Genomic DNA, 24,727 nt, shown 5'->3' with positions numbered 1-24,727 from the left:
TATATGAAGCACAACTGCTGGATGGTCTCAAAGCACATTTCCACTTTCCAGGAAGATCACTGAGGGTGGTGAGATACTGGAACAGTTTGCCTAGGGAAATGGTGGATGGCCTCTCCCTGAAGGTATCACAGTATCACAGTATCATCAGGGTTGGAAGAGACCTCACAGATCATCAAGTCCAACCCTTTACCACAGAGCTCAAGGCCAGACCATGGCACCAAGTGCCACATCCAATCCTGCCTTGAACAGCCCCAGGGATGGCGACTCCACCACCTCCCCGGGCAGCCCATTCCAGTGCCCAATGACTCTCTCAGGGAAGAACTTTCTCCTCACCTCCAGCCTAAATCTCCCCTGGCGCAGCCTGAGGCTGTGTCCTCTTGTTCTGGTGCTGGCCACCTGAGAGAAGACAGCAACCTCCTCCTGGCCACAACCACCCCTCAGGTAGTTGTAGACAGCAATAAGGTCTCCCCTGAGCCTCCTCTTCTCCAGGCTAACCAATCCCAGCTCCCTCAGCCTCTCCTCGTAGGGCTGTGCTCAAGGCCTCTCCCCAGCCTCGTCGCCCTTCTCTGGACATGCTCAAGCATCTCAATGTCCCTCCTAAACTGGGGGGCCCAGAACTGAACACAGTACTCAAGGTGAGGTCTAACCAGTGCAGAGTACAGGGGCAGAATGACCTCCCTGCTCCTGCTGACCACACCATTCCTGATGCAGGCCAGGATGCCACTGGCTCTCTTGGCCACCTGGGCACACTGCTGGCTCATGTTCAGGCAGGTATCAATCAGCACCCCCAGATCCCTCTCTGTCTGGCTGCTCTCCAGCCACTCCGACCCCAGCCTGTATCTCTGCATGGGGTTGTTGTAGCCAAAGTGCAGCACCCTGAGCAACTTGGCCTGGTGGAAGGTGTCCCTGGCCATGGCAGGGGGGTTGAAACTAGATGAACTTGAAGGTCTCTTCCAATCCAACCCATTCTAGGAATTGATGGATCTATGAATCAGCTGAGGTTTGGGTAAGACATGTGTGACAGGAAGAGCAGAAGGACCAAATTTAAACCATCTGGAAGTAGCAGTGCAGGCAACCCTCAACAGTAGGAGTTTTCAATGACATCTGAGCAGAAGAACCCAACTATTTCCTGACTGCCTTTTAAATTATTTCAGTACTTTTCCTATCTGAATCATAGGAAATGAGGTTGGAGTGAGGTGGGTGGTGGTGCCCTCTCCCTAGTATCAGGCAACAGGACAAGAGGAAACAGCCTCAAGTTGCAGCAGGGGAGGTTTAGTTTGGACATCAGAAGAAATTTCTTCACTGAGAGGGTTCTCAAAGACTGGCACAGTTTGCTCAGGGAGGTGGTTGAATCTCTATCCCTGGATGTGTTTCAGAGAGGTACTGAGGGACATGGTTTAGTAGCATTTTTGGTAGAGTTAGAGCAGGGTTGGGCTGGATGATCTTAAAGGGCTTTTCCAACCCAAGCAATTCTGTGATGGAACTGTTGAGGTTGGAAGAGACCCTTGAGATCACCTATGCCATGGTTTAACCAGCACAGATTCAAAGCACTGCTGAGGTTGGAAGAGACCTTTGAGATCATCAAGGCCAAGGCCCTGACCTACAGCTTACAATCCCACCATTGTTGCTCAGCTGCTACCACCACACCACATCCCTCAGCACCACTTCCACGACTTTTAAACACCTCTAGAGACAGTGATTCCACCACCATCCTGGGCAGCTTGCTCCAGGGCCTGACAACCCTCTCTGTGAAGAAATTCCCCCTAACACCCAACCTGAGCATCCCACAACCACCACCACTACCACTTCTGCTCTACCCCTGACCCCAGACCATGCCCTTTCCATCCACTCCTCCTCCTTTGAAGAGACACTGCACTTGACTTCCACCATTCTTCCAAATCCAAATTCCTTTACAGACTTTTAAAAACTAATTTGCTTTTAAGTCCTTGAAGCTGGGCTGGGCTCTCTCTTAACGAGCACACACTGGTGATAAGGTTTTAGTTAATTCTTGCTGATCCCAAGGATAAAGTCAGCATTAGACTCGAAATTAGAGCAGGCAGCTCCTCAAAGGCTGCTCTGGATTTCTTTCTCCCACCTGAGAACTAAGAATCCTTCAGACTTCTTCCCCTGCATAGGAAAATCATCAGTGATATCTGCAGCAGGACTTCTGCAAATGTGGGACCAGCCCTGCTGAAGCTGACTGAGCAATCAGGAGGGGAGTCGTAGAATCATGGAATGGTAGGGGTTGGAAGTGTCCTCTGGAGATCAGAGAGTCCAAACCCACTGCCACAGCATGGTTACCTAGGGCAGGTCATACAGGAATGCATCCAGATGGGTCTCAAAAGTCTACAGAGAAGGAGACTCCACAATCTCTCTGGGCAGCCTGCTCCAGCACCCTCACACCATAGAAGTTTCTCCTCCTGTTGAGGTGGAACCTCCTGGGTTGCAGCTTGTACCTGTTGTCTCTTGTCCTATTACTGAGTACCACTGAAAAGAGTCTGTCCCCTTTCTCTTAGACACCCACCCCTGAGGTATTTATAGATAGTAATAAGATCCCCTCTCAGCCTTCTCCAGACTGAACAGCCCCAGGTCTCTCAGCCTGTCCTCATCAGACAGATGTTCCAGTCCCTTTAGCATCCCTGTAGCTTCTGTTGGACACTCTCTAGTCTATCCCCACCCCTCTTGAACTGGAGAGCCCAGAACTGGACACAATATTCCAGATGTGGCCTCACTGGAGGAAAACCTCTCTAGACCTGCTGGCCACACTCTTTTTGATGCACCCCTGGATGCCATTTGCCCTCTTGGCCACAAGGGCACATTGCTGTCCCACGGATAACTTGCTGTCTAGGGGATTCCAAGGTTTTTCTCCATGGAGCTGTTTCCCAGCAGGACGAGCCCTGGTCTGTACTGGTGCCTGGTGGTGTTCATCTCCAGATGCAGGACTCTGCACCTGTCCTTACCGACCTTTGAGGTCCCTTCTAACAATCCAAACCATTCTATGATTCTATGAATCTACAAAAACTCTGACTTGGCCTTTGTGCTTTGCAGGCATCATGAGGCAGGGCAGCCAAGTGCTAACAAGGCTGCTCAGCACAGGAAAGCAAAAACCCCAGGGAGCCAGCACAAAATCCACAGACGAGATAATTCGTGTTTGCTTCAGCTTCTTAACCACAACGTGGCCAAACTAACCTAATTCAAGAGCTCAGGAGAGACAGGGAACTATTGGAGAGAGTCCTGCAAAGACGTTGAGGGGCCTGGAGCATCTCTGTGAGGAAGAAAGATTGAGAGAGCCCTGGGGCTGTTGAGCCTGGAGGAGAGCAGCCCCAGAGAGTGCTCAGCAAGAGATAAAGGACCTGTGGGGGCAAAAGGAAGTGGACCAGACTTGTCAGTGGTGCCCAGGGACAGGACAAGAGGCAACAGGCACGAACTGGAAGCCAGGAGGTTCCATCTGAAGATAAGAAACTTGGATGCTGGAGGCTTGGAGCAGGCTGCCTAGAGAGCCTGTGGAGTTCTCCTTCTCTGGAGAGCTTCCAACCCCAGCTGGACATTGTGATGCTGGGCAAGCTGCTGTAGTTGCCCCTGCTTTAGCAGGGAGGTAGTACTGGATAATCTCCAGAGGTCCCTTCCAACCCCACCATGCTGGGATTCTGAGGTGACAGTTTAGCAGAGCCTTCACAGCAGATGATGGCTTCCCCTCTCCTCAATGACACATTTTCACATGCAGAAGACCTTTCCAGCAGCCAGAGCAGCAGCTGTACTCCCCTCTTCTCTCTGAATTCAGCAGCCAGCTCCCAGAGCTGTTGATTCTTCTCTCAAGCCTGCCCCCTGCCCAGTATGGTTTGGATGGTGATTTTTTTTCCCCCTTCCCCGGGTGCATTTCAGTTCTCCAGCTAAACTGCAGCATTTTAGGCCAATAAATTGTCCTTTTTTTGTCATGCTGGCCACAACCTGTGAAAATTCCCTGCATTTAGATTCAACAAGGCTGCTCTTATCTGCAGCTCATCTCCAGAGAGACAATTACCATTTCCTCTGCCTTGATCTTGTTTGTTTAACTTGACACAGAGAAGAAAGGGCTGACATTGACCAAAATCCCCAGCATTAATTTCTCTCATGTTCAGCATTCATCATTGCCACCAGGCAGAAGAGACATGGCAGGCACTGGGAACACCACACCAGGAAAGGCTCCTCAGAAACAAGAGGACCCAGCTGGGACAACACCAGGCTTCAGCAGCACCCCTCAAATTCAAGCCCTGCAAGAAGCAGCTGGATGGGTTGCCACCATCATGGCTTGGTCACAGAATGCTTTGGGTTGGAAGGAACCTTTCAAGGTCATCTGGTCCAACTCCCTTTCTTGTTTTTTTCCCCTTTTAAGGCTAATATTTTGATTTAAAAAACTCTGCCATGAAAACAAATCAACCTGCTCCAGCCAGGCTTTGGATGTGCTTCCTCAGAATGAGCCTGCCACCAGGCTTTGAGAGCTGCCAAACAAGCTCCCTTGTCTCACAGGCATAAGGCAGGAGCTGCAAGGCAGTGGGGCTGTATCCAGAGCAGGTTGAGATGCATGCAGGTGGTGATGTGGGCTGGAAAGTCAGGATTTGCAGAGTTTCTTCAAACATCAGTTCTGCAGCACTAGACAGACACACCCCAATCCCACCATTCCCCGAGGAGGTGGAGGACAGGGGCCTGCTGTTACCATGTTTTTGTCACTGCCAACGTTTTTCATACAACAAATGAAGAAATATTGGCCAGTCCCAGGGTTAAACTGAGATTGGATGGACTGGAAGTGCTTCAACCACAAGCTCATTCTTTGCATTACTCCCAGGAGTTGAGAAACTCCTCATTACTGGGACCCAGGTGAGTGTCGCTGTGTGTAGCGATGTCCTGCGCCTGCCAACAGACAAAGTTGTGTCCTGAAGAGATTGAAGGAGCATTTCTGGAGGAAAAGTCAAATTCAGATCTGCCTGTGGTATGATGAAGAGAGGTTAGAACCTGGGGCTGCTTAGGCTGGAGAAGAGCAGCCCCAGAGGAGATCTGATCAATGCTCAGCAAGAGATAACGGACCTGTGGGAGGCAAGATTCTTGTCACTTGTGTCCAGTGACAGGATAAGGGGAAACAGGCACAAACTGGAATCCAGGAGGTTCCATCTGAAGATGAGGAGAAACTTGTTTGGTGTCGAGGTGCTGGAGGCCTGGAGCAGGCTGCCCAGAGAGGTTTTGGAGTCTCCTTCATGGGGAGCTTCCAACCTCAGCTGGGCAAGCTTCTGTGGGTGCCCCTGCTTTAGGAGTGGATTGGATGATCTCCAGAGGTCTCTTCCAACTCCACCATGCTGGGATTTGGTATTATCTGATCCATTTTACACTAAACCTGGTTTTTGAGTCATATTGTTTCTGCAACTAAAAATAAAATGTTGAATTTCTGAGCTGCTTGAGGACAAAGAAACACAGAACAGCTTAGGCTGGAAGGGACCTTAAAGATCATCTAGTTCCAATCACCCCACCAGGGCAAGGGTGCCTCTCAACTAGAATTGGTTGCTCAAGGCTTTATCCAACCTGGCCTTGAACATCTCTAAGGAAGAAGGCATCCACAACCTCTTTGGGCAACCTGTTCCTGTCTCATCAACGTTGTAGTGAAGAACTTCTTCCTAAAGTCTAGTCTAAACCTTTCTCTTGTGTCCCTCACCCTGTGACAGGGCAAAGAGGCACAACTCCACAGTGCTGTGTCACTACATCAACGCTACACCACTCACCTGGCCTCCAAGCCAGCCCTTCTGAAATGAGGGGAAAACAGCTAAATCTCTGTGCCTTTGCTCATTCCAGCTCCAGCTCCTCTGGTAGCAAAGCAACACCTACCTGCAAGAACTCATTGAGCTCCACCTGTCCATTTTTGTTCAGATCCACCTCGTTGAGGATGTCATGAAGAGTGTTCTCAGCAATCTGCACACTGATGCTCTGCAGACAAAGAAACAGAGGTGATTCAGCTGCACTGCTCAGCCTCACTTGGGCCACACTGAAATTCAGAGGAGAGGCTTCAGAAGGGAGCCAAAGGAACTCAAGGTATTACCTCCAGGACACGCTGCACATCCAGGATGGTAATGAAGCCCTTCTTCTCCTTGTCAAACATGTGGAATCGCTTCTTGTACCTGCAAGATGAGGTTTAGCAGAGAACTAGAGAACAGTGAGGAGCAGCTGAGACACCTGAGGTTGTTTAGTCTGGAGAAGAGCAGGCTAAGGGGAGACCTCTTTGCTCTGTGCAACTCCCTGAAAGGAGGCTGGAGTGAGGTGGGGATTAGCCTCTTCTGCCTAGTATCAGGTGATAGGACAAGAGGAAAGTTGTGGTAAAAGAGGATTAGGTTGGACATGAGGAACAATTTCTTTCCTGGGCATTGGAACAGGCTGCCTAGGGAAGAGGTGGAGTCACCATCCCTGGAAGGAGTCAAGAAACATGCAGACATGGCATTTAGGGACATGGGCTAACAGCCATGGTGGTGTTGTGTTGGTTGGGATGGGCTGCCCAGGGAGGTGGTGGAGTCGCTGTCCCTGGAGGTGTTCAAGAAAAGCCTGGATGAGGCATTTAGTGCCATGGTCTAGATGACTGGACAGGGCTGAGTGCTAGGTTGGACTGGATGATCTTGGAGCTCTTTCCCAACCAAAACAATTCCATGATTCAATAACCAATGGGAGTACTAGTCCTGGGGAGCAGGACAGGTCTGAATCCCTAGCAGCACAGGGAACTCTTCACTCACCTTTCAATATCTGAAGGCAGGAGGCTGATTTCAGAGCTGTCTGTTAATTGATCTGATTTCACTTTGTAGCCCATTTCAAAATAGAGAAATCTTTTAGCAGCTTCAAGCTCTTCCTGCAACGACAAAAGAAAAGCTGTGTGTGTCTGAGGAGCAGGCAGATCTTACACCATGATCTCCACTATCTTCTTTTTCTGATTCAGATCTCTGCTGAAAAGTGTTAGCATGCAAAGTATCTGAGGAGGAACAGGACAGGAATGTCAGGTCTCTTTCACCTCCCTGGAGGTGTTCAATCGATGTGTGGAACATGGAACTTTGGGAGATGGTTTAATGGCCATGGTGGTGTTGGGTTGATGTTGGACTTGATGATCTTAGATTGTATGATGGACATTAGGAAGAAGTTTTTTACTATGAGGGTGGTGGAACACTGGAATGGGTTGCCCAAAGAGGTGGTGGAGAACTTATCTCTGGAGACGTTCAAGATCAGGCTTGATGGGGCTCTGAACAACCTGATCTAGCTGGGGATGTCTCTGCTTAATGCAGAGGTAGGTTGGACTAGATGACCTTTAAAGGCTCCTTCCAACCAAAAAAAGCCTGGATGAGGCATTTAGTGCCATGCTCTAGTTGATTGGATGGGGTTGGGTGCTAGGTTGGACTGGATGAGCTTGGAGGTCTCTTCCAACCTGGTTGATTCTATTATTTGCTTTTAAAGCTGGGGAGCAGGGCATGAATCTTCACTGTCCTCTCCAGCCAAATCCATCTCAGCTCATTTCCCAGCTGTTTTGATCTCCTTGCAATGAAGTACTGCCCATGGCAGCAGAGGGTGGAACTAGATGATCTTTAAGATGCTTTCCAACCCAAACCATTCTTTGTATCAAGGAACTACACCAAGCAAATCACTCTTGAGAAGAAAGCACCATTTGAGGGCTTCCAGTCAACTCCTGCAGAGCTGGAAACTCCTTCAGAAAAACCAACCCAGTTTCAAATGAAAAAGGCCCTTGGTACCTTTTTTTTCTGCTCATTCCAGTTAAGTTCCTTCCCCATTATCTCCACGATTCTTGGCAGAGCCTCCTCTGCAGCCTGCACGTTGAGGAAGGCCAGGCGAGTGCGGCGAGAGATGATGTCCACGGCGGTGCGGGCGTACTCCTTCACACCATACACCACCTGCACCAGGGGCAGAGGGAAGCACCACTGAGAAACCAGCCAGGAGCTGTCAGAGCCTGTGCTCAGTGCTACAAACCACACCACTGGGCTGGCTACACGCTCTGACCTGCTGCAACAGGCTCCCACTCAGCCAGGAGAAGAGCTTGAGAAGATCCTGCTCCCTTGGAATGTTTTTAAACCTGCATCTGGGATCAAAGTTGGGTGTGGAATGGACAAAGGACAGGTGAGGGTCGCAGAAGAAAACCTGGGAGTGTTGGAGGACAACAAATTCCCCACGAATCAACAATATGCCCTTGTGGCCAAGAAGGCAAATGGTCTCTTGGGGCACATGAGGAGTGTGGTCAGTAGGTCAGTGGAGGTTCTCCTCCCCCTCTACTATGCCCTATGACACAGCTGGAGAACTGAGTTCCTAGGCTCTAGCTCAAGAGAGACAGGGAACTACTGCAAACAGTCCAGTGGACCTAGTTCTAGGTTCCCCAGTTCAAGAGGGGCAGGGAACTGCTGGAGAGGCTGCAAAGATGCTGAGGAGTCTGAAGCATCTCCATGATGAGGAAAGGCTGAGAGCCCTGGGGCTGTTGAGCCTGGAGAAAAGCATCCCCAGAGGGGATCTGAGCAATGTTCAGCAAGAGCTAAAGGGTGAAGGACAAGAGGATGAGGCCAGACTGTTGTCAGCGGTGCTCAGTGACAGGACAAGGGACAACAGGCAGAAACTGTAAGCCAGGAAGATGAGAAGAAACTTCTCTGTCATGAGGGTGCCAGAGGCCACCATGCTGGGATTCAAAGAACGTGATGGGAGTTTCTCCACGTACCTCAGCTTCAATGTAAGGAAACTCCGACACGAGCCGTTTCCCCACGATGGGCCATCTCTTTCCTGTCACCTGGGCTATCTTGGCCACCTCAAAAGCCTTGTCACCATATGTTGAAGCCAGATGCTGAGCCACCTATGGAGATGAAAACAAATTCAACATGCTGAGGGACTTGGGGTTGTTCAGCCTGGAGAAAAGGAGGCTGGGCGGAGACCTTCTGGCTCTCTGTAACTCCCTGAATCGAGGCTGGAGTTGGTCTCTTCTCCTAGTGAAAGGCCTCAAGTTGCACCAGGGGAGGTTTAGGTTGGAATTTGGAAGAAAGTTCTTCACTGAAAGTGTTCTCAAAGACTGGACCAGGCTGTCCAAGGAGGTGGTTGAATCTCTGTCCCTGGAGGTGTTTCAAAGATGCAGACATGTGGTGCAGAGGGACATGGTTTAGCAGCTGCCTTGGCAGGGTTAGAGAATGGTTGAAATGGATGATCTTAAAGAGCTGTTCCAGCCCATGGCACTATACGACTCCATGCTTTGCAAAGCACATCAAAGACACACAAGCTGCTTGCCAGGTCTCTTATCACAAGTCACAGCCCGAGGAGGGCACTGGATGTTGACTGTGTGTGAGGAAACTCCTTGGGCTGTGAATGGGTCAGAGCAGCATCGCCACCGCTGCAAACCCACCCCAACACACAAACACCAGCAGCAACCACCACTCACCTCACTTTCAAGTCCATAGTCTTGGACCAACCTAATGTAGAGAGTGGGACTCCAGTCCTCAGCCCCTCGAAGCTGCAGTCCAATGGTCTTACTGGAGCCTGCCTTCAGACCGTGTGCCCGAATGGCTGCATCGACGGCGTCCTGGGCCATGGCACGGTAGGTTGTCCACTTCCCACCTGCAACCACACATTTACTTCTAGATTTGGGGGGAAAGATGCAGAATGCCAAGCTGATGTGTACTGATATGTTCAGCTTGCAGGAAAGAAGGCTCCAGGGAGATCTTAAAGCAGACTTCAGTTTGAAGAATGCTACAGGAGAGCTGGGGAGGGAGATTTGACAAGGGCTCATACTGACAGGGTAAGAGGCAATGGTTTGAGACTGGAGGAGGGTAAATTTAGGTTGGACATTAGGAGGAAGTTCCCCACAATGAGGGTGGTGAGACAGTGGAACAGGTTGCCCAGGGATGCTGTAGATGGCCCCTCCCTGGAAGTCTTCAAGGCCAAGTTCGATGAGGCCTTGAGCAGCCTGGTCCAGTGGAAGGTGTCCCTGCCCATGACACGGGATGGGAACTAGATGATCTTGAAGGTTCCTTCCATTCTCTGAATCTCTATTTTATATATCCAATTGTTCTTACTGGTCTTGCTCCAACAAGCCAGCCATGTCCCCACCCAGAACCACAGAACTGTTTGGGTTGGAAAAGATCTCTGAGATCACTGAGTCCAACACCACCATGGCCATTAAACCATGACTATAGAGATGTGCAGGATCATCCTGCAACAAGCAAAGTCTGGCTCAGAACCCAGTGGGGAAGGCCCAACCAAGGTGTACCTGCGATGGTGACCAGGCCGCTCTGGCTGATGGTAACGACGTGGTTCCGGGAGATGGACTGGGTGTCCTTGGAGCTGGGGTCTGTCACCAGAGGACGAATGCCACTCCATGCTGCCAACACATCTCCCCTTCTCACTGTCCAGAAGCAAAGATCAGCCAAAGTCAGTCACAGCAGTGTTGCCACTGTGGAATGGGGGCTGTGCTTGAGAGCTGAACAACTCAAAAAGCTGGAGAAGGTTCTCCAAAGTAAAGGGAATCATTTGGGCTACAGAAGTAAAACCAGCACAGCTCTGAGTGGTTTCAAAAATGTTCTGTACCCTAAGGCCAGAGACAGGGAGCTCTGTTGTTCAAACCATTTGAAAATACAAGAGAACAAAGAATCATGGAATTCCTTAGGTTGGAAGAGACCTTTAGGATGAAGTCCAGGCATGAAGCCAGCACTAACAGGTCACCACTGAACCGTATCCCACAGCACCACATCTATCTACACAGCTTTGAAACCTTCCAAGGATGGTGACTCCACTACTTCTCTGGGTAGCCTGGGTCAGGGCTTATCAAGCCTTTTGAAGAAGAAATTGTTTCTCATGCCCAACCTAAACATCTGCTGCTGCAACTTGAAGTCATTTGCTCTTGTCCTATAACTCGCTACATGGGACAACAGAGCAACCCCCACCCAAATCCAATCTCCTTTCAGGGAGTTGTAGAGAGCAATGACATCTCCCTTCAGCTTTCTTTTCTTCAGGTTGAACACCCTCAGTTCCCTCAGCTGCTCCTCCACAGCCCTGTTCTCCAGACCCTTCACCAGTTTTGTCGTCCTTCTCTGGATCTGCTCCAGCCCTTCAATGTCCTTCTTGGAATGAGGGCCCAAAGCTGAACCCTGTATTCAAAGTGCAGCCTTCCCAGTACAGGGTTAGTCACCTCCCTAGTCCTGCTGGCCACATATCCTGGGAACTGATGGACTAAGAGAGATGCAAATGTCAAACTCACTCTGCAGCTAAAAAAAAAAGACCCTAAATCCCAAGCCCTACTACACCCACAGCACACAGCCTGCAGCATCAAGGCTCCTCCCTTTTTGCTTGTGCTTCCAGGACACGTTAGAAACCAAACTGGGGTTTGTTCCCCATGAATCTGATGTTTGCTTTTAGAACTCCAAAGCTTTTTCTCCAGCTTGTAGATTACTTTCTCCTCCTGAGAAGTGATCTTTCCTCACAGCCTTTACCCACACAAAGGCATGAGGAATTTCTTGGCAAGGTTCTTGCCAAGGTTCAAGATCAGACTTGATGTGGCATTGGGCAGCCTGATTCAGTTGGAGATATCCCTGCTGATTGCAGGAGATAGACAGGATGAACTTTGAGGGGTCCTTCCAACCCAATGCAATTTGTGAATCTGTTGTGGTTGGCTGTAGCCCAATGCTTGTACCCCATGCCAGTGTTTGTTACTATAGAGCAACCCAAAAGGACTTGCTGTCAGAACCACCCAACAGAAGTATGCAGCTCTTACATCACCCTCTTCCAGCCCTGCCTCCTCCTCATTATCACTGCTTCAGAAACTGTCCTGCTCCAATACCTACCTGACTCAAGGACCATTTACTGCTTTCTGCCCTGTGCTGCTCCTGCTCCTCAAAGTCAACCATGACTACTCAGAAGACAGTTGGAGGAAGAAAACTTCAAGATTGATGTAGTCACAGATTCACAGATTGCATTGTGTTGGAAGGGACCCTCAAAAGGACCCTTATCCAACCCCTCTGCAGACAGCAGGAATGCCTCCAGCTAGATCAAGCTGCTCAGGAACCATCAAGTCTAAACTTGAATGCTTCCAGAGGTGAGATCTCAACCACAATCCCTGGGCAACCTCTCACAAAAGCCTTTAGCAGCTGCAGAAAAAGGGTGGGAAGACACTGGCACAGGTTGCCCAGGGAGGGTGTGCACGGTCCCTACCTGGAAATACTCAAGGCCAGGTTGGATGAGACCTTGAGCAACCTGGTCTAGTGGAAGGTGTCCCTGCAGGGGGGTTAGAACCAGACAATCTTGAAGATCTCTTCCAACCCAAACCATTTTATGATTCCATGCCTCCAAAAGCCACATTTTTAATGGATCAAAAAAAAAAAAAGCATGACCAAGAGAGAATTCAACAAAATTCATTTTGTTTCTCATTACATTTGCAAGAGGGAAGGAAAAAAAATAATTGACTGATTTTTCTTGACTCTGAAAGTCTTTGGAACATTGGAATTGGTTTTCTTTTTATCCAACTTTCAGCCTAACGAGAATTGAAAAATCAGTAAAAGGGCATAAAAAAACCACCAACCAACAAACCCAAACCCCACAAAAACTATTCCCAGAAGACCACAAAATAGATTTCCCAAATCAATGGTGCTCTGCCAGCGTGTTGAACCTGCCAACATGAAGTGTTAATCACAGAAATAAGATCCCACATTAGGTTTATAAACTAATGAAACTCAAAAGCGCGGCACGCGCGACACCCTCATTAAGCAGCTGGAGCCCTGCCAAGCCTGTGGCAGTTGATAACCCTGGCACTGACTCTGGCAGCAGGAAGGAAGGGCTGCAGCCAGCTGATAGGGCCACCACCACGGCCTCAAGTCAGTGACAAGCAATCTATAAAGGCTGCTAATTGCACGTGTGATGAGTGGTGTGCATGCAGGTAAGCACCATTCAAAGCAACTGAACCCTTCAGACCAGGCTTCTGTAGGGTACCTCCCCCAACACCTCTGTCTTCCTCACTCTCCTGCCTCTGCCAGCTTCCCTCCTGCCTACATCCTGGGCTTAGCTATCATAGAATCACAGAATGGTTTCAGTTGGAAAAGACCTCTTAAGATCATCGGGTCAAACTGTTAATCCAGCTTAACCATGGCCATTAAAAGCAGTGTAACCAGCAGGATGAGGGAGGTGATTCTGCCCCTCTGCTCTGATCTGGTGGGACCCCACCTAGAGTACTGCATTCAGTTCTGGGGCCCCCAACATGAGATGGACACAGAATTGTTGGAGCAGGTTCAGAGGAGGCCACAACGATGAACAGAGGGCTGCAGCATCTCCCCGATGGTGACAGCCTGAGAGACCTGGAACTGCTGAGCCTGGAGAAGAGCAGCCCCAGAGGGGATCTTCTCAATGCTCAGCAATAGCTAAAGGACCTGGAGGGAATGAATGGAGACAGACTATAAGTCAGTGGTGCCCAGTGACAGGACAAGTTGCCCCAGAGGGGATCTTCTCAATGCTCAGCAATAGCTAAAGGACCTGGAGGGAATGAATGGAGACAGACTATAAGTCAGTGGTGCCCAGTGACAGGACAAGTTGCAACAGGTACAAACTGGAAGCTAGGAGGTACCACCTGAAGCTAAGGAGAAACTTGTTTGGTGTGAGGGTGCTGGAGCCCTGGTGCAGGCTGCCCAGAGAGCCTGTGGAGTCTCCTCAGCTGGAGAGCTTCCAAACCCAGCTGGACACTGTGCACCTGGGCAAGCTGCTGTGAGTGCCCCTGATTTAGCAAGGGAGTTGTACTGGATGATCTCCACATGTCCCTTCTCTATTTAAACAGCCCAAGGAGTGCAGGGTTATCTGCAAAAGCATCATTCTACAGCTCTGAAACAGACCAGGAGAACACTTATGCCCTACTAGGTTTAGAAGCACTCAGAAGCAGAAGGACCACGGACACTGCATCACAGACAAGACTGAGTCAAGCTGAAGTGCCATGGAGTCATCAGCACCTTCCCAGGGCCAAACAGAGCTGACAGAGCTTTACCTTCAACATCCACGCTAAGGTAGTTTCGCACTTCGTTCAGAATGAAGTTGATGTCTTCCTCTGTTGGGATGGGATGAGAGGTGACATCAGTTGGGCTGTCTGTGGTCCCTGCAATAGTCATCTTCTCCCAGGGCAAGAAGAAAATCACTCGACCATCACTGGTGGCTGGATCCAGCAGACCCATGTTATCAGGGCTGAAAGCAAAGAGAGGCATGGCTCGAAACAGGTCAGGCAGCACCAGGGGTTCTTGCACACCCAGTGTCCCACACAAAGCACTCAACCATCACCTTTGGTCTTGGGCCAAATGAATGAATAAACAGTCAGAGATCTCCAACATGACCATCACCTGACCTTAAATAACAGCCCCAGAAGTTTGGAGAAATCAGACCCACAAAGTGGGCCATAGGCAGGGGCAGCTTCCACCAGATCGAGTTGCTCAAGGCCTCATCCAGCCTGGTCCCCTCCAGGCATCCACAACCTCTGGGTAACCTGTTCCAGTGTCTCCCCACCCTCACTGCAAAGAACTTCTTCCTAATCTTCAGTCTAAATCTCCTCTCCTCAATCTTCAATTCTTGAAGGAAAGATGTTGACTTTCATTCCAGGTCCTAGAAGGGCTTGTGAAAAGAGCTGCAGTCTAGTTAGCTGCCTTCAGGGAGAAGGGGCATAGAGGAAGGATACGCAAGGAGGGCAGGAGGTTCATATTTAGGTGGTACCAAAGGCCATCAGAAGGGAATAATTCAATAGGCTCAAACTTCTACAGTAAGCTGAAGGTAGACAAAAAGCTGCTTGGCCATGAATGACCTACTGGAGGGAAACAGAGGCTGAACCACTGCATATAGGTGGCAGATCAAGAGTTGATTCTGCTCCTCTATTCTGGTGAGTCCTCACCTGTAGTAATGTGTCCAGATACACAGACACCAAGACATGGACCTGATGGAGTGGGTCCAGGAAGCCACAAAGATGATCAGAGGGCTGAAGCACCTTCCCTGTGGAACAGGTTGAAAGAGTTGGGGCTGCTCAACCTGGAGAAGAGAAGGCTCCAGGGAGACCTTAGAGCTGCGTTTCAATATCTGAATGGGACCTACAAGAAGGCTAGGGAGGAACTGTTTAAAAGGGCCTGTGGTGACAGAATGAGGGGCAATGGTTTGAAACTGGAGCAGGTGAGATTCAGGTTGGACACCAGGAGGAAGTTCTTCACAATGAGTGTGGTGGAACACTGGAACAGGTTGCCCAGAGATGTGGTGGAGGCCACATCCCTAGAGACATTCAGTGTCAGACTCGGTGTGACCCTGTATTAAGCTGGATGTTAGGAGGAAGTTGTTGGCAGAGAGAGTGATTGGCATTGGAATGGGCTGCCCAGGGAGGTGGTGGAGTCACCATCCCTGGAGGTGTTTAAAGGTGCCTGGATGAGGCACTTAGTGCCATGGTCTAGTTGACTGGACAGGGCTGGGTGCTAGGTTGGACTGGATGATCTTGGAGGTTTCTTCCAACCTGGTTGATTCTATGACTTTTTTTTCTATGACCCTGGGCAGGCTGATCTAGTTGGGAGGTGTCCTTGCCAACTGCAGGAGGGTTGGACAAGATGAGCTTTGAGAATCTCTTCCAACCTGCTGCCTTCTGTGAATCTTGAACTTTGTGGCAGTCTATAGTGACTGCTGAAGGTAAGTTTGCAATGTCTGGGCAGGCTGGAAGAGGAGCTGAGAATTTCCTGCAGAGCATGTATATCAGAATGTTCCTCAGGTGATATTTATAGACAGCTTAAGCCTACAGTTGGAGGAGGACAATTTAATAGGGGAAGTCAACACAGGTTGGTGGAAGGTAAACCACGTCAGACAAATGATTACTTTTGAAAATGAAAAGGCTATTGATTTAGAGACAGGGAAGCTGAGGTTTAATAAACCCCATCAGGACAGGCACTAAATTTCAGCACTTTCCTCAAAAGGAGGAGGTTTTGTAATTTTTATTAAAATGTGATTTTTGTAGGAAGTGTGGGGGAAAAATAAATAAGGAAGAGAAATAGAGATTTAAACTAAGTTTTAGTCTGGAGAAAAAGAGGCCAAACATTCCAAGAAGGACATTGAGGTGTTGGAGTAGGTCCAGAGAAGGGCAATGAAGCTGGTCCTTCGGCCTGGAGAACAGGGCTGGTGAGAAGCAGCTAAGGGAAAAGGAGAAGAGGAGGCTGAGGAGAGACCTCACTGCTCTCTACAGCTCCCTGAAAGTGGAGCCAAGTGGGGGTTGGTCTCTTCACCCAAGGAACAAGTGACAAGACAAGAGAAAATGTCCTCAAGTTGTGGTAGCAGAGGATTAGGTTGGAGATGTGGAACAATTTCTTTGCTGCAGGAGTGGTCAGGCATTGGAACAGGCTGCCCAGGGAGGTGCTGGAGTCACCATCTCAGGAGGTGCTCAAGAAATGTGTGGCTATGGCACTGTGGGACCTGGTTTAATGGTCATGGTGGTGTTAGGTTGATGGTTGGACTGGATGATCTTAGAGTTCTCTTCCACTGCAATGATTCTATGATTCTGTGCTTCTAAGTTCTAGTACATTGCCTATGGACTGAAGAGTTTCCAACTGCACAGCAGACAATGAGGAAGGACAAACATTCTCCATATGCCAATTAGTTTGCTGAATTAATGACTACCAGCTATGCTGGGAAGCTCTCCCCATCTCCATCTCCTATCACTGTGTTTGTTCCATCTGATATAACTAAGTGAGCAGCCCCTCAGACCCATGCTCAATAAGGTGTTTCCCATCCAGAAGAAGCACCCCAGCACTCTAGAGTTGACTGAACCCAATTGGATGTGTTTAGAGCATGTCCACTGTTGAACAAGCTTCCTTCTCCACAGGGCAGGGCAGTGAAATGGGACAATATCTGTGGAATGCACATGAAATCAGGAGAGAATCTGGAAAAGAGACGGGTGAAGCCTACACAGGATGGAAGAAGCTGTCAACCACTGACCTAGATAAGAAGGTTTAACTAAAGACAGGTCTGAACTCTCAAGGTCATCAAGTGGTTGATTCGTGGACATTGAATATGGCATTTGACACATAACAGGTACCTGAAGGATCTCCAGTTGAAGAAGCTTTTGAGCAAAGCACCACAAATGCTAAGAGAGTTGGGGTTGCTCAGCCTGAAGAAGGCTCTAGGAGACCTTAGAGCAGCCTTCCAGCATTTGCATGGGGCTCCAGGAGAGCTGGAGAGGGACTCTGTACAATGGCATGGAGTGGCAGGATGAAGGGCTACGGCTTCAAGCTGGAAGAAGATGGATCGAGGTGAGACATGAGGAAGGAACTCTTCCCCATGAGGGTGGTGAAGCACTGGAACAGGCCCAGAGAAGCTGTGGAGGCTCCAAGCTTGGCAGTGTTCAAAGGCAGGTTGGATGGGTCCTTGAGCAATCTGATCTAGTAGAAAGTGTCCCTGCCTGTGGCAGCGGGTTGGAAATAGATGATCTTTGAGGTTCCTTCCAACCCAAACCATTCTGCAGTTCTTTGGGAGGCAGTCACAAGTAGGTGACTTTCCCCAGAGCAGAACCTGGGTTCAACAAACACATTTCCCAGGATGCTGGAATGCAGGGCAGAGGGGAAAACTCAAAAGAGAGGGAAAACACCTGAAATGTGACAGGACAGAAGGGAGGACACACCCCAGGGAGGACACAACTTAGGCAGGAAGCCTCGGGCAGCTGCACAAAGGCAGCCAGAGCCGTTTCTCATATCAGCAGATGATGCCCTCAGACAATAGGGAGTGCAAGAGCCTTGCTGCAGCCACCAGAACAGACACAAGTAAGCTAAAAATAGAATTAATGAGAGGAGGAACTCTGGGACTATTAATGAAGAACACAAACGAGTGAGAAACCCCTGGGAGAGGAATGCAGGAGGCTAACATTAGTTTTACAAAATAGTCACTGTGTTCCTATCTCAAATCCTCTACCTGGTATCTGAGTATGGGCCAAAAATCTACCCAACATTCTGGGGTGTATGACGTGTGGTCAAGGAAGGTTCTCCTCTCACTCTGCTCTGCCCTGCTGAGGCCACTTCTGGAGTGTTGTGTCTAGTTCTGGGCTCTCTAGTTCAAAAGGGACAAATCCACTGGAGAGAGACCAGTGGGGGCTATGAGGATGATGAAGGGACTGGAACATCTGTTTGATGAGGACAGGCAGAGAGACCTGGGGCTGTTGAGCCTGGACAGGAGAAAACTGAGAGGAGATCTTATGAATGTCTATAAATATCTGAAAGGTGGAGGACAAGAAGAAGGAGCCAGGCTCTTTTCAGTGGTGTCCTGTGATAGGACAAGGGGCAATAGGCACAAATTGGAACACAGGAAGTTCCACCTCAACATGAGAAGAAACTTCTTTACTGTGAGGGTGCTGAAGCCCTGAGGCAGGCTGCCTGGAGAAGTTGTGGAGTCTCCTTCTCTGCAAACTTTCAAGAGCCATCTGGATGCATTTCTGTGCAGCTTGCCCCTTTGGCAGGGGTGCTGGACTGGATGATCTCCAGAGGTCACTTTCAACCCCTCCCACTTTCCAATTCTATGAAACACTGAGCACAAAGCAAGTGGACAGAGGGAAACAACCCCCTTCCTGTGGTGAGGAGAATTCCCTGACACTAGGAAAAGACCTGGTACCACTCAGATTAAACACCATGAGTATTTTCAGTGTGGCAGCCAGCTCCTTGGTTTCAGCTGTCCCACCTGAAGGATATCCAGAAGGGCTTCATCTGCTTGGCTGTGCTGTGGAGGCAGCATGTGGGCATAGAATGTTTTACTGGGAAAGCAGTACCCACGTGTTGGCACGCAGAGTGGAACAAGGAGAACAGGAATTCTCCACATTCCCAATTAAAATTATTAGGTTATTACAGAATCAATCAATTATAGCCCTCACCTGCTTGGAGTTTTAGCAAAAGCTTTAGAACTCTCCCTGGTTTTGCTGCAGGACCCTCAAGGCAACAGCACATCTACATCCCTCTAGATCACAGAATCAAGAATCCAGAGTGCAGTGGCAGAACTACCTGCTCACCAAGTTGTGCCCTGGTGAGCTTCAACTAACTGCAAGATTTCAGCCTCTTTTGAATGGGTGAAATTGTTCAAAGGGGTACCACAATCCCTTCTAACCACCACCTCCCTAATCGCAGAATCTTAGATGGTGAGGGTTGGAATGGACCTCTGAAGATCATCCAGCCTAACCTTCCCTGCTAAAGCAGGGCACCCACAGCAGTTTGCCCAGCAGCACAATCTCCATCTGGGACTGGAAGTTCTCCAGAGAAGGAGACTCCAGAATCTCTCTGGGCAGCCTGCTCCAGGGCTCCAGCTCCCTCACACCAAACAAGTCTCTCCTCCTCTTCAGATGGAACCTCCTGGCTTCATTTGTGCCCACTGCCCCTTGTCCTGTCTGTAGGCACACCTGAACAGAGACTGGCACCTTCATCTTGACACCCATTCTTCAGGTATTTACAGGCATTAATAAGATCCCTCTCAGTCTTCTCCAGACTCAACAGCCCCAGGTCAGAGAATTAAAGAACATATCCAGTTGGAAAAGACCTCAAAATTCATTCAGCCCAACCCTTGATCCAGCCTTTCCTGATCAAACAGACACCCAAATCCTTTCATCACCCTCCTAGCCTCCATTGGACTCTTTCCAGCAGATAGATCCCTGTCTCTCTTGAACTGGGGAGCCCAGAACTGGACACAATACTCCACGTGTCTCTTCACCAAGGCAAAGTAGCAGGGCAGAAGAACCTCCCTTGACCAGCCAGCCACACTCCAAAATAACAACCAGATCCTGCACTCAGGGTAGTCTGAGACAGGACAAGGGGGAATGGTCTCAAGCTGAGACTGGGGAGGTTTAGATTAGATATTAGGAAAAAAGTTTTTCATGGAGAATGACAGAATCATCGAATCAACCAGGTTGGAAGAGACCTCCAAGATCATCCAGTCCAACCTAGCACCCAACCCTATCCAATCTACTAGACCATGGCACTAAGTGCCTCATCCAGGCTTTGCTTCAACACCTCCAGGGATGGTAACTCCACCACCTCCCTGGGCAGCCCATTCCAATGCCAATCACTCTCTCTGGGAAGAACTTCTTCCTAACATCCAGCCTGTACTTCCCCCGGCACAACTTGAGACTGTGTCCCCTTTTTCTATTGGTGGTTGCCTGAGAGAAGAGACCAACCCCACCTGGCTACAGTCTCTCTTCAGGTAGTTATAGACAGTAATGAGGTCACCCCTGAGCCTCCTCTTCTCCAGGCTAAACACCCCCAGCTCCCTCAGCCTCTCCTCACAGGGTTTGTGCTCCAGGCCCCTCACCAGCTTTGTCGCCCTTCTCTGGACATGTTCCAGCACCTCAACATCTCCCTTGAATTGAGGGGCCCAGAACTGGACACAGTACTCAAGGTGTGGCCTGACCAGTGTTGAGTACAGGGGAAGAATAACCTGAGAGTGCTCAGGCACTGGAATAAGCTGGCCAGGATGGTGGTGGAGTCAGCCAGCCTGGATGTGTTTAAGGGTCATTTGGATGTGGTGCTTAGGGCTACGGTTTAAGGTGAATCTCGAAGAGTAGGGTTATAGGTGACCCTGAGGAGCTTTTCCAACCTGGATGCTTCAATGATTCTGTGATTCAACCCCCACCAAACCTCAGGCAGGTGCCTGCCAGCTGACTCCTTGCAGGCAGCAGCAGGGCCGGTGGGGCAGGGCCGTGGCCGCGCGCGCCGTTACCTGTAGTACCCAGGCATCACTATGTGCACACCGGCGCTGGGCTGGCAGATGTTGGGCACCTCCTGATCATCCATTTTGCGCACCGAGTCTGTGAAGGGGCCCGTAGCATTGATAACACACTTGGCTTTGACATCAAACTCCTGCCCTGTGAAAGCAAACAGCATCAATCACACAGCCCATGTGCTCTCCAGCTCGCCGCCATCCATCCATCTGCGGGCTCGGCCTGCTGCACCGTGCGGCACTGCGCGGCTGGCGGCACCTGGCAGCTGGGACAGGCTTTGAACGTTGAGTTTTCATGTTAACACCATGAGCCTGGGGAGAAGGGGTTCTGGGGTGAAACCTCCCCTTTCCTGCCCTCCATCTCTGGAGGTGTTCGAGAAACGTGTGGACGTGGCACTCTGGGGCATAGCTTAATGGCCATGGTTGGTGTTGGGTTGATGGTTGGACTGGGTGATCTTGGAGGGCTTTTCCAACCCAAACAAGTCTATGATAGTATGACTTAAGGGCTGGGGGGGTCTACAGGACAGGTCTTACTATTCTTATTTCTGCTTACTTAAAGGAGCTGCTAAGAGAACTGAGGTTGTTTAGTCTGGAGAAAAAAAGGCTGAGAGGAGACCTCATTGTTTTCTGCAACTCCCTGAAAGGTTGGCGCCAGGTAGGGGTTAGTCTCTGCTCCTTAGAACAAGAGGAAATGGCCTGAAATTGTGCCAGGGGAGGCTTAGGTTGGAGACGAGGAATTTCTTTGCAGCAAGAGTGGTCAGGCATTGGAACAGGCTGCCCAGGGAGATGTTGGAGTCACCATCCCTGGAGGTGGTCAAAAAAGGTGTGAAGGTGGAATTTTGGGACATGGTGTAATGGCCATGGTGCTGTTGGGTTGATGGTTGGACTTGATTTTAGAGGACTTTTTTCAACCCAAACAGTTCTATGATTTGTCTGCAGAGGCAACAGGAGAAGCTCAGCTGAGACCTGCTTCTATAGCAGGAGAGCTCCCAGTCTCAACCTGCAAACAAATAACTGGGATGGCTGCTGTATAGGGGTGTTGAATATGGAGCTCAGCCTGCCCAGCCAAAGCACTGGGGGTAAAGAACCTGTCAGGAGCTGAAGCTGAGTGACACCAATGGCAGGCTGCTGCATGGGCCAGGTGGCTCCTCTGTCCCTTCACCGGGATTTACAAACAGCAGCTCCCTGCTCCACCTCCCCTGGCTCTTCTCTGCTCCAACAGCAGAGCCTGGGCTCCTCAGCAAAAGGCTCTGCTGTTGCTCACCACCCGGTGGCAAAGCCCTGGTGTCACCCCACAAGGCAGGTTACTGGGGGTGCAGGGAGCAGAAGAATGAGGGTGGAGGAAGAAAGAGGTGGAGAGCAACAGGAGTGGTGGAACAGAGGGGTGCAGGGTGCAGGGAGAGGGGGGTGCAAAGGGATGGGAGTGCAAAGGGATGGGAGATGGAGGTGTAGAGGGATTGAGGTGCAAGGTGATGGGGATGCAAGGTGAGGGGAAGGGGGGTGCAGGGAGAGGAGGGTGCAAAGGGATGGAGGTGCAAAGGAGTGGAAGATAGGGGTGCAGATGGATTGGGGTGCAAGGCGATGAGGGTACAAGGTGAAGGGAGAGAGGGTGCAGGAGCAGCTGGGGTGCAAAGGGATGGGAGATGGAGGTGTAGGAGGATTGGGTTGCAAGCTGAGTGGGATGCGAAGGGATAGAGATGCAAGGGAGCGGAAGATAGAGGTGCAAAGGGATAGGGGTGCAAGGGAGTGGAAGATAGGGGTAAAGGTGGATTGGGGTGCAGAGTGATGAGGGTGTAAGGTGAGGGGAGAGGGGGACGCAGGAGCAGCTGGAGGTGCAAGGGGATATTGGTGCAAGGGAGCTAGAGGTGCAGGGAGAGAGGGGTGCGAGGTGAGGGGAGCTGGGGGTGCAGGGGGATGCGGCCAGGGGGGCGCCGCACGGCCGGTTGCTCGGCCGGTGAGGGTGGGCAGGAGGCCACGGCGGGGGGGCGGCAGCCAGGCGGCCGGAAGGCACCCACCTGTGAGGACGTCCCTGCAGCGCACCCCGCAGACGCGCTCCGTGCCGCTGGCCGGGTCCCTGCTCTTCAGCAGGCGCAGCACTTCAGCGTAATTGGCCGTGGCAGCGCCGTACCTGGCAGCGGTCAGGGCGATGGCGAGGTTCATCCGCGCGTCGTTGTGCTGTCCTGCAGCGGGGACGGGCACGGGGGGGAAGGACACCAGTCACCCCCAGCCACGCACTTGTGGTATGGAAGTGTGTCAGAAGCGATCTGTCACAGCTGTCCCTGTCACATCGCATAGGCCCTGATGGCTGCTCGCTCCTCACCGGCGGGATTTAAAGATACAGCCCCGGCGGAGCCCGGTGCCATCCGAGGCCGTGCCCCCCCCGCAGCCGCGGCGGCACCTCCGGCTGAGCAGCACAGAAACCATTTTGCTTGCCTTGCCCTGCGCTGCTCTCCTGTCACTCTAAGGGTTCTCTGACAGCCCGACCAGCATCCATCAGCCATTCCCATCTGCACAGGGAACGGCCAAGGGACAGCCACTCCTGCTGCTCCCAGCGGGACAAGGACATGGAGCTATCGGAGTGGGTCCAAAGGAGGTCACAAAGATGAGCAGAGGGCTGGAGAACCTCCCCTACGGGGACAGGCTGGGGGCGCTGGGGCTGCTTAGCCTGGAGAATAGAAGGCTCCAGGGAGACCTTCAAGGAGCCTTACAGTACCTGAAGGGGGCTAAAGGGGAGCTGGGGAGGGACTTTTGACAAAGGCTTGGGGTGACAGGACAAGGGGCAATGGCTTTGAGCTGGCAGAGGGGAGCTGTAGGCTGGAGACTAGGAAGAAATTCCCTCCACTGAAGGTGATGAGACACTGGAACAGGTTGCCCATGGAGGTTGTGGATGCCTCCTTTCTGGAAGTCCAGGTTGGCTGAGGCCTTGAGCAACCTGGGCTAGTAGGAGGTGTCCCTGCTCCTGGCAAGGGTGTTTGGAACTGGATGAGCTTCATGGTCCCTTCCAACCCAAACCGACCTAGGATTCTGTGATTTCATAGGATCATGGAATGGTTTGGGTTGGAAGGGTTTGATCCTCCCTGAAGGCATTCAAGAGCAGGTTGGATGAGGCCTTGAACAACCTGGCTGGTGAGAGGTGTCCCTGCCCATGGCAGGCATTTGGAACTAGAAAATCTTGAAGGTCCCTTCCAACCCAAACCAGTCTATGAACCTCTAAATCTTGAAGGTCCCTTCCAACCCAAACCAGTCTATGAACCTGTAAATCTTCAAGGTCCCTTCCAACCCAAACCAGTCTATGAATCTCTATATCTCCAAGGTCCTTTCCAACCCAAACCAGTCTATGAATCTCTATATCTCCAAGGTCCTTTCCAACCCAAACCAGTCTATGAATCTCTAAATCTTCAAGGTCCTTTCCAACCCAAACCAGTCTATGAATCTCTGTATCTTCAAGGTCCCTACCAGCCCAAACCAGTCTATGAATCTCTATATCTTCAAGGTCCTTTCCAACCCAAACCAGTCCATGAATCTCTAAATCTTCAAGGTCCCTTCCAACTCAAACTGTTCTGTGAAACAACAAAACCCAACCAGCATCCATCAACAATTCCCATCAGCACTCAACATCCAAGGAACAACCTCCTGCAGCCTGTGCTGCACTCTCAGGTTCCTACAACTGCTTTTTTCTCATGTGTGTATTTCAACACCCAACACACACCATAAAATCATCCAAAAAGAAAAGAGAGAGAGAGAGAGAGAGAGAGAGAGAGAGAGAAATAAGCAGACAGGAATTAATGAAGGATTCTTAACGTGTATCATTAAAGATTTATTACCGAAATTCCCTCGTTAAAGCAAACCAAGAGAGAGGCAGAGGGGTGGGGAGGGGGAGATGATTAATTACTTTGAAATGCTGGCTTCACCTGAGACTTTTCCTATTTATTATTGCCACTGAAAGGAAAGTCCTGGCTGCTGGCTGGGAAGAATTACTATACATTGAAGGGGCCAGGCTCTGTGTGTCCTGAATAATTAA

General features: G+C 50.5%; 1 protein-coding gene across 2 annotated transcripts in view; it reads right to left on the bottom strand.

Moving 5' to 3' along the window:
* GPD2 (glycerol-3-phosphate dehydrogenase 2) overlaps positions 1 to 24,727 on the bottom strand; it is an 80,542-nt gene that overhangs the window by 11,260 nt on the left and 44,555 nt on the right. For both annotated transcript variants that reach the window (XR_010304998.1, XM_064155212.1), the window contains exons 7-16: positions 22,722 to 22,886; positions 20,707 to 20,851; positions 14,000 to 14,193; positions 10,250 to 10,384; positions 9,422 to 9,597; positions 8,714 to 8,845; positions 7,746 to 7,904; positions 6,744 to 6,856; positions 6,062 to 6,140; positions 5,851 to 5,949 (exon numbers count right to left, since the gene is read on the bottom strand). Coding sequence is in view for 1 of the 2 variants with exons in the window: in XM_064155212.1 (XP_064011282.1) it covers positions 5,851 to 5,949; positions 6,062 to 6,140; positions 6,744 to 6,856; positions 7,746 to 7,904; positions 8,714 to 8,845; positions 9,422 to 9,597; positions 10,250 to 10,384; positions 14,000 to 14,193; positions 20,707 to 20,851; positions 22,722 to 22,886 (1,397 nt within the window). In the remaining variant the exon portion in view is untranslated. The remainder of the gene's footprint in view (positions 1 to 5,850; positions 5,950 to 6,061; positions 6,141 to 6,743; positions 6,857 to 7,745; positions 7,905 to 8,713; positions 8,846 to 9,421; positions 9,598 to 10,249; positions 10,385 to 13,999; positions 14,194 to 20,706; positions 20,852 to 22,721; positions 22,887 to 24,727) is intronic.

This window comes from Pogoniulus pusillus, chromosome 2 (assembly GCF_015220805.1).
Source record: "Pogoniulus pusillus isolate bPogPus1 chromosome 2, bPogPus1.pri, whole genome shotgun sequence".
Lineage (NCBI taxonomy): Eukaryota > Metazoa > Chordata > Aves > Piciformes > Lybiidae > Pogoniulus > Pogoniulus pusillus.
The sequence above is the reverse complement of the archived record's forward strand: the minus strand, read 5'-3'. Positions and strand labels throughout refer to the sequence as shown.